Raw genomic sequence first — 9608 nt, forward strand, 5'->3', positions numbered from 1 at the left:
GGAGAGTGGGATGTCATTCCAAATCTTTTCCGAGTAATTGGTGTAAAAAAAAAAAAATATATATATATATATATATATACAGTTTTATATATATATATATATATGAGTTCTATAATATGTACAAATCACTTGTCATTGACATACATTGCATTTCGCAAAGTACCCCCAAAAGAGCGCCTTTTGAAAGATAATGCAAACCTCGCCAGTTTTGATGGCTTGGCGTTTACCGACACGCTCAGATGGAATTTGCCAATGTTTGTTGGAAAACAGCCTCTTGCGAGATAAGTGAGTGGGAAAGCACTCTTGGCTTTTATCAAGACGAACATTGACACCTCACCCAGGCCCCCCCCTCCCTCGATCCCCTTGAGCCCACTCGCCCGCCTCACCACCCCTCAAGCCTCTACATCTGTTTGTTTTTTCTCAGGAGTATATAGACGCCTCTGAAGCAGAGAACAGAGGTCCTCAGGTGTCCCAATTATCATCTTTCTCCATTGTCCATTGCATTTGAGCTGTTTGCATTTGAAACTTTTTGGGTTGTTTTTTTTTAGGTAATTGAAAAACATGCCCAGACACTGCTGTGAAGAAATCAGACTAGTGTATGTGGTAAATAAACAGAGTTAAAGTCAAATCAAAACATATATTGACTGAGATTAACCTTTTCAGAGACAGCGGTTACTAGAGTGGACAGTTTATCATGTTAGCATCAGGTTACAGCGTGCATGAAAGAGTTCAAAAGAATAATAATCCAAAGTATTTCCCAAAACTATGTTTTCAACATCACAACTACAGTAACCTTGGTGTACTCGCTTATGGCGCCCACCATTTTGAGGTCTCTCACGAGAGTGCGAAGTTGCGGGAATGTGACGTGTGTTCGCCAGTCTCTGGATGCTTGAAAACAGGAGTAATTGATGCCGTTTAAAAATGTATACAATTGCTGCTAAGAGTTTAAACGATAAATATAACAGAATTAATATCCTTTCAAAATCATCTCACAATACACATCAGCCTTGCAGATTATTTCATTTTTGAAAAAAAATGCTCCAGAAGTACTTTCCACTAACAACCCAGGCTAAACCTTGCTTTAATATGACATACGACGATCTCATTCCTTTCATTTGGATCATTTGGACAACACTGACACAATTACTGCTTTCCAAAGAGCCAGGGATTTGTTGTAGATATATTCGAAACCCGAAATTGTCAGTTACTTAAGATCTCAAGAGCGGTTAACCTTACCTATCTCAATTTCCACACTTTTTAAAAATTATTTGTCAAAGTTGAAAAATGTAACGGGCCTCTTTGACCCCCCCCACCCCCCACCCGACCCCCGCAGTTCCACCTGACTTCCACAGCACCATGCCTGTTGAATCCCGCAAACGACCAAAATGGCTGCATTTGTATGCGTCCATTAATGAGTACTGGGGGACAATGAAGCACAGGAAGGCCTGGCTCCGTGCTGTCCCCCGCACACGCACTCACGCACGCACACACTTTTTCACGCCGCAGTGAGAAAGTGCAGGAAATGGGCTCTAATTCACAAGCCTGTGACAAGTGGCACAGAAAGGACAAACTGGGGGGGGAAAAAAACCAAAAAAAAACACACGCTAAAAATGCAAGAGCATCTCTCCACGAGTGAGCCATTAAAATTACTCCTTAAAGGAGACATCCAGTCATTTCCATTCATAAAAAAAAATGCTAGCTAGCTAACTAAAAATCTCCACCCTGTCATTGTCCACTCTGTGTCTACTTACGAAATTAATTGGTTCCGGAAGACATTTCTGAATTCAAAAATGTTATAAGTGAGACGCATTTTCCATGTAAATGGCCTAATCCGTTCCAAGCGTCCCCCTCCCCCACCCAAATCCAGACAGGTTTCCTAAAGTATAAAAATGCATCAAAAAATGAAACAAATGCATGTTGCAGTTAGATTATTGCACAATAAACGAGCGTTGCGCAAAATGTTAAAAACAAAGAAAAAGTTTTTTTTTTGGGGAGCTAGACTCTAACAGCATAACCTTTAGTTAGTTAGTTAATTAGTTACTAACTAACTAACTTACTTTTAACTGCATTCTTTTCATTTTTTGGGGGGAGCTAGACTCTAACAGCATAACGTATATCTAATAAAATGAGTCGTAAGTTCCATGGAAAATCTCAGCTGAGGGGGGGTCTGTTGCCCCCCCCCAGACCAGACCCCGAACCATTAGCACACAGCCCACATATATCATATTTGACCACATGGATTCCACTCATAGACTATCTCGTGTCCTCATCTTGTTTCGCCATTGTTTATTTTAGGGACCACCCGATATGTGGCCTGACCGGGGGGGGTGGGGGGGGGGGGGGGGGGGGGGCGAAGGAGGGAGATGCCCATCAAGAGGGGCTCTCGAGGTGGTGTGCGTGAGCGGGTGCGAGTCGGCTGGGATGTCATGTACGATTAGAGGAGTTTTGGGTGGCTGCAAAAACTTCAGGAATCTCTTTTGTGGCCTCTCATGGTGACAAGTGTAAATCGGCGTGCGTAGGAGACATAATTGGCACAGATGCTGAGATTTCCACTCGCCCCCCCCCTCCCCTTCCACGTTCATTACAAGCGGTGCCCGAGCAAAGTGAATGTAAAGATGCTCCGAATGAACTCCTTGCGAGAGAGCCAAGCGGCCTCAGCTGTCCGCCGTATCACTTTCTGTCCAAATGGTACGCGCGAGGGGCCGACAACTGTCACCGTGACCTTGCTTCTCACTTAAGCGCCCTCCTCACTCTCCCTGGAGTCCCCGGGCAGGTTGGGATGAGATGAGCGCCATTCACACGCTCTCGTGTCGCCCCCAAAATAGACACAAATTGAGGATTAGCAAAAGAGGCTAAGAAAACAGTAGCTTGAGTTACGAATTTAATCCGTTGGGTCACCGTGCTCACAACTCAATTTGCTTGTATTTGAAATTGATTGTCGCCGTTTATTACGCTGAAACGTATTGACCATTGCACAAACGTAAGATTTTTTTTTTTTAAACGTCAAGTCGAGAAGAACTTACCAAACAAACACAAAAGCGCCGTGCAGTCATCCGATGCTTTCCAAATGTAAACATACAGACTGCGACTTGTGCTCTGCACGGCGCCGTTCGCCGTCGCCCCCTGGAATGGCGACTGCGAGGGGGGGGGGGCATTCGCTCCTTTCTCTACGGTGTCAGCTGGGTCATCCCGATCGCACTGCGCACCCCATCTTCACCCCCGGTTCCGCCACCGGCATGTGTCGGGGCCTAGTTTTGTTTACAGGGGAGAGCATTTAGAGGGGTTAGCATTTCAGCGAGGCAGCTGTTGGCACCATGTGCCTCACGCTGGCGCGGCAGGCCGACAGCACGCGAGGCTAACGCTTCGCACCCCAATCCCCCCAACTCACCCCCTTGAGGATCCTTGCTGAGAAAACCAGCAAGGATCTCTTCAGGCACGCAGGGATTGCAAAAGTACTCATTATCTGTCCTCAAGTACAAGTACACATACTGTTATGTAAATAAACACTCTGGTAAAAGTCCCATCATCATGTGTGCAGATGAAAAAAAAGGAATGAGCCTATTTTCACAAAATAAAGAATAGGAGGTTCAATACAGAAAAATATTACAAAGTCTGAAGTCAGCAGAAAAATGAATAATCCAAGTCAAATTCGGACACCCCGAAAAAAAAATACTCAAGTACAGTAATGAAGTATTGGTACTTGGTTACTTTCCACAACTGGGAAAGAGATTTCCAAGTGAAGCCGGCTTTACGACTTGAAGTGATAGCCAACGTCGTCGGCGTTTTAAGACACGGACGACCTGGCTGTCAACACGAACCCCCCCCCCCCCCCAGTCTGTCATGTCTGTCGTTTGAAGGATTTTAGGCTCCTGGGAAGACTTTGGCTGCCTTGCCTGTTTCACTGACAAGCTTGTCACGGAGGAGTCCGAATAAATAATCTGCTCGAGATTTCTAACAAGGTGACCTCGCCTGATCTATTCACAAAACGGGTGATTGTCATCAATCGGAAAGAAATCAATAAATCATTTGATTTCCAAAAGGACAAGATTTCCGTCCCTATTTTTACATTGCTAAGATGGCTTTTTGGCATACATTTACGCAAGCAGAACTCAATAACGCTTCTGTTTACACCACATGTCCATTTTCCCAGAACTATAATTAATGGCGCAGTGATTCAACTCCTCCAACGAAAGCATACTTTGCTGCAACACACACACACACACACACGCGCGCGCGCGAAACAACCTTTAGCTCAGTTTACCTCGATTGATAAATGAAGTGCACTTTGGGAAGGCCCCGACAAGCGCTGTTTTCGGTTCGAGGTTCCCATGCTCCCAGAGCCCTGGGGAGTGGCAGGAACAGATGTGACGTGCGCAACTCCCACCACCAGCCCCCCCAAGCCTTTGGTTGTGTCGGTCTCCTACCATGCGTCTCCCAGTCTGCAGCTTGTAAGAAAATCTCGGAAAATCATTCCATGCTGCCGCTGTTGCCTTGTCCAATAACTCAATCTTTCATCGATTCTGAAAGAAGATTATTGCAAATTTTCAAGTGGTTATAATTACAATTCGTCTTGATTAGTGCTGCAATATGATATTGAGCCGTTGGGAGTAATTTCATTTGCTTCCGGTCAATCTGTCGTGTAATTTCAGTGTCACCGCTCCTCCGGGCTGTGGTTCCTCAAACGGAGTTTTTTGGAATGTATGAAGAAAATGCAAATTTAATTGATTAATTTGTTGCGCTCGATGAATTAAAGTTTCAAATAAAATGTAATAGCGGCCGTTGCTTCCTTTGATTTTTCTGTAGGTCAATTTTGGCCAAGTCTGGGTTATGTTGTCAAAGAACTCAACATGTCTTGAGAATATCAAGCTCGAGTCAAAAGGTTGTAAGTCCATTTTTGTTCTTCCTGAAATGTCACCCCCCCCCCCCCCCCCCGAGTGTACCATATGTACAAACATCCACAGTGGACTCTTGTTCTTTGTGATACACTGATATGACGAGCCCTGATAGTACCCTCATCTGCGCATCCTGTAAAGACAATAAAGCCCACATCCCAAACACCTATACACAAGCCCATCGCCCCTTCAACACAAGTGACTTGCCCTATCTCGGCCATCATACACCTGCCAAAGCTGAGAACTCACTCCACTGCCATTGTTCAGCGAGTCTGCATCATTAGAACAAAGCACAAAAGCTCTAACTGATAGTTGGGAGGCCTCCTTGGAGTTTTGACTGCCAAATATTAAAATATAGCTCTTCTGTAAACAAGCGGGAAGACAGGGTACTCCCCCCCCCACCCCCCATCCGATCCCTCTACTTGAATTGCAAGGACCTATTCATATTAGTCATTGATACAATACAGAATGAATGGAAGAGCAATTTATCCGTTCTGACACTACCGCATCCATACAGTTTCCCATCAAAATTTGTCTATATCATTGAGCTCACATTTTCAAGGTGCTAAAAAGTTCCAAAATTGCCTACTGATACCACAAAATTATGTCTTACCTCACTTTAACGTGGCTCCAAACATTTATCTTAGCATCAAAGTTTGTTCTAACCTGCCTCCCTTGGATCTCCACACTTGAGTGTGTAAGTAGGCGGGTGGGTTTTCATTTCAGCGGAGAAGTCTACCAAAAGTTTGAAAACAAACAAGCGCGTGAGCTACCTGTAATGAAGAAGTTTCAAACTTTGTTATTGTGTCGTTATGGTTGGACTGAATGATAAGAGTTATAGCGTATAACCATTAAGGGGTCTAAGTTACGGGATTAAAAAACCCCTCTTTGGTACTTGTTGTAAACCTTTGTTCCATCCACCCATTATCCGAGTCGCTCTTCCCCACGACGGTCGGAGTCGTACTTTTAAACTCGTGATTTTTATTGCGGTACTGTACGTGTATAATTGTACGTTGGCTCCCTCTAGTGGTGGGAGAAATAATTGCAGCCTAACGGCAGGTTGACCCGTACTTTTAAACTCGTGATTTTTATTGCGGTACTGTACGTGTATAATTGTACGTTGGCTCCCTCTAGTGGTGGGAGAAATAATTGCAGCCTAACGGCAGGTTGACCAACCCAAATACCTGTCCAGTATCCCGAGGTCGTTCTTGCTACACCGACGTAACTTTTGTACGAACATAACGTTGATGTCATGGCGTAGATGCACGCATGAACAACACTTCTGCCCCAGAATTCGGTCATGTAGTTGCTGTTGTCTTGTTTTTTGCGATTTCTGTCAAAAACACACTTTGAGATTAAGAGGCAAACATCATTATTTAGAGAAGACGCCACGATTTAAGGAAGTGAATCATTTATTTCCAAAACAAAAACGTAGTATTTTCCAAACATGAAAACAATGTCAAATCACATAAAGAAAATGTCACGTTAACGTCCACTGTAGCAAAGACTCAGCTCGTTCCTTTAGTTAACGCAAGACGTTCACTTTCGCGCTTCTAAGTATCGCGTTATTACAAGCCCTTTGCCAGTTTTCTGCGTCCTGCTCAAGGTCATTCTTGAAGTTCTCAGCCTTGTGTCCTCAAAACTCATTTGTACCGCCTTATATCATTGACGATTCCTTAATGTCTCGAGCCCATGGCAAAAACGTGAGTACAATGAGGTGTGTTTGTCTATTGAGTCAGTTGCGGGCCATGTTCGTGAGTATGTTAGCCACATTAGCAGGATAAAATCGTGCTAATGTGCTAACCGTCGTTCCCCAAATGTTTCCGTGCAGCGTGTGTTCTAGTGTGTGTTGTTAAATTTTTCTTAAAGGTGAATCTCTCCCCACAAACCGAGCAGTGAAAAGGTTTCTCCCCAGTGTGCGTTCTTGTGTGATTTGTAAAGTGTCCCCTTTGCGAGAATGTCTGACCACAAACTGAGCAGGAATAAGTTTTCTCTTTGGCGTGTGTTTTTGCGTGCATTGTTAAATGTGACTTTCTGGAGAAACTTTTATTACAAACTGAGCAAATAAAAGAGTTTTCTCCAGTGTGTCGTCTTGCATGCTTTTCCAAACGCACTTTCAAGGTAAAACTTTTACCGCAATCTAAGCAAGGAAAACCTTTCTCCCCGGTGTGTTTTCTTTTGTGTGTTGTTAGGTTTATTTTTCTAGAGAATGTTTTTCCACAAACTGAACAGGTAAAAGGTTTCTCTCCGGTATGTGTTCTTGTGTGTCTTTTTAAATCTGACTTCAAAGTGAATTGTCGACTACAAAGTGAGCAGGGAAAACGTTTTTCCCCAGTGTGTGTTCTTGTGTGTCTACTTAGATCTGTCTTCATAGTGAATTGTCGGCCACAAACTGAGCAGGCAAAAGGTTTTTCCCCAGTGTGTACTCTTGTATGTCTTATCAGGTACGTCTTCAAAGTGAATCGCCGACTGCAAATTGAGCAGGCAAAAGGTTTCTCCCCGGTGTGCGTTCTTGTGTGTCTGATCAAATCTATCTTCAAAGCAAATTGCCTCCCACAAACTGAGCACGCAAAAGGTTTTTCCCCAGTGTGTGTCCTCGTGTGCCGTATTAAATGTCCTTTCTCGATGAATCTTTTATCACAAATGGAACAGGCAAAAGGTTTCTCCCCTGTGTGCGTTCTAATGTGGGTTACAAGATTTGTTTTTCGTGAGAATCTTTTTGAACAAACTGAGCAGGCAAAAGGCTTTTCCCCAGTGTGTGCTCTTGTATGTCTTATCAGGTACGTCTTAAAAGTGAATCGCCGACTGCAAATTGAGCAGGCAAAAGGTTCGTCCCCGGTGTGCGTTCTTGTGTGTCTGATCAAATCTATCTTCACAGCAAATCGCCTGCCACAAACTGAGCACGCAAAAGGTTTTTCGCCAGTGTGTGTTCTCGTGTGCCGTATCAAATGTCCTTTCTCGATGAATCTTTTATCACAAATGGAACAGGCAAAAGGTCTCTCCCCTGTGTGCGTTCTACTGTGGTTTACAAGAGTTGTTTTTTGTGAGAATCTTTTTGAACAAACTGAACAGGCAAAAGGTTTCACCCCAGTGCCGCCCTCCTCCTCCTCTTCCTCCTCCTCGTCATCATCCACATTAGTGTCAGAAGAGTGTGACGTTATGTCATCAGTATCAGTTAGTGGAGCCAAGAGGTCATCCAATTGCGCTCCTCCACAGTGGTCACCTTCTGTTGCTTTGTGTTGATTTAAGGTACTGCTTGCAGGCTCCGCCCCTCTGTTTTCCTCACTCTGAATTTCACCTTCATCTTCTTCACTCTTCACAATGACGCAAGTCAAAGGAAAGTTGGTGAGCGCTTTTTCTTCTTCGTCACTGCAGAGGGACTCATCTTCCTCCTCTTTGACATAGGTGGTCTCCACTTCCTCTTTCATGTGAGGGTAATCCGGCTCCTCCTCTTTAATGTAAATGAGTGACTCCTCTTCCTCTTTGACGTGGGGGGACTCTGGATCCTGTTGCTGGGAATTGAGAGCTTTTTCACTGGTGCCTGCAGGACACGCAACAAACGGGCATTGGTAAGGTCAAGTCTCATGCTGTGACTTTGACGTTGTGTCGGAACGACCGCGCTTGAAATGTGGATGTTGTTCGAACATACGCCAAAACAAACCACAAAGTTACTGTAAAAGTTTTTGAATGAACTGTCGCTGTCCATTTTTAAGTATTTGGGGAACTGTTCACCTGCGTTGACTGATCAATTCCTTGACAAATTGGACCTTGGAGTCGTAGAAAACAATATATGTGGCTTTTAAGGCTCGTAATTGAGAACCTTCTCGATCTCAAACAACAACATGACAAACTTGACAGTCTCTCACGACTAAACAAAATGAGCGTCCAAGAAGTTAGCAAACCTGTCGCGTGTCGCACCATTGAAGACATCTTGCAATCAGCGTCCAGATGCTGACGTCGCTCGCTCTCCTCTTGAGGTCCGCAGAGTTCCCCCAATCGCTCTGCCGTCCTCTTTTAGCACATTTTCGAAAACACGACGATCGCAACACTTTACCCGCACACTCACGTCCCCATTAAAAAAAACGTCTCGGTGTACAGCCGGCAAATGAACACATGCTAATGCTAAGACTAATGCAGTCGCTTCAACGTGCACCGAGACACGTTCGATTTAAAGGTTTAAGAAATATTATTTCAGTCAAGTTGTGACGGGCGTTACGTGCTTAGGGCGTTCAAACCTGTACTTAAAGAACCTCACCGAGCCCGAGTAAAGTTGTATTTCCTGTTTCATCACCATAACATCCGATCATGGAACTCTACGCAACAGGCATTACTGCCATCTAGCGGTAAGAATATAGAACACGGGACCGACACAAACTTAGTTTTGATGATCATGTGATGAGCTAACAGTGTTTCTAGCTTTAGTTTCGAGCAATGTTGCGTTTGCAATGAGTCTGCCCCCAAAACACATTTTTTTAATTCTCCGCATTTTTTTTAGATGTCCATATTCTTCAACCAATTCAAATTAAACTTCTACATATTCACAAAGTGCAGAAACTATGTGTCACCTTCCCAAAACTCCCAACTGTTGCGCAGCTTTCATAACAATTCGCCATTGAACAAAGCGGCACATTTTTTGGCGAGATGCTGACCTCTTGTTGCTATATTGCTGTAAAATGTGAATATCCTTTGGGTATTTTAACACAAACATCCCACAGA

At 44.1% G+C, this 9608-nt stretch overlaps 1 protein-coding gene across 7 annotated transcripts; it reads right to left on the reverse strand.

The window, feature by feature from the left end:
• Nucleotides 1-101: 101 nt before the first annotated feature.
• On the reverse strand, nucleotides 102-9179 carry LOC127590967 (gastrula zinc finger protein XlCGF57.1-like). Of its 7 annotated transcripts, XM_052050660.1 has the most exons (7): nucleotides 8795-9179; nucleotides 7804-8433; nucleotides 6697-7467; nucleotides 5506-5627; nucleotides 4425-4520; nucleotides 4262-4342; nucleotides 102-888 (listed from the first exon to the last, which is right to left on the reverse strand). In XM_052050660.1, exons 1-4 carry the CDS (start codon nucleotides 8820-8822, stop codon nucleotides 5554-5556), a joined length of 1503 nt encoding a protein of 500 aa, XP_051906620.1. In that variant the 5' UTR covers nucleotides 8823-9179; the 3' UTR covers nucleotides 102-888; nucleotides 4262-4342; nucleotides 4425-4520; nucleotides 5506-5553. The 7 variants fall into 7 exon arrangements, with proteins under 7 accessions (XP_051906620.1, XP_051906619.1, XP_051906617.1 ...); XM_052050659.1 differs by having other exon boundaries at nucleotides 368-888; nucleotides 6697-8433; nucleotides 8811-9179; XM_052050657.1 differs by having other exon boundaries at nucleotides 368-888; nucleotides 4425-4445; nucleotides 6697-8433.
• Between the last annotated feature and the right edge of the window lie 429 nt (nucleotides 9180-9608).

The sequence above is a fragment of the Hippocampus zosterae genome, chromosome 18 (assembly GCF_025434085.1).
Source record: "Hippocampus zosterae strain Florida chromosome 18, ASM2543408v3, whole genome shotgun sequence".
NCBI classification, from domain to species: Eukaryota; Metazoa; Chordata; class Actinopteri; order Syngnathiformes; family Syngnathidae; genus Hippocampus; species Hippocampus zosterae.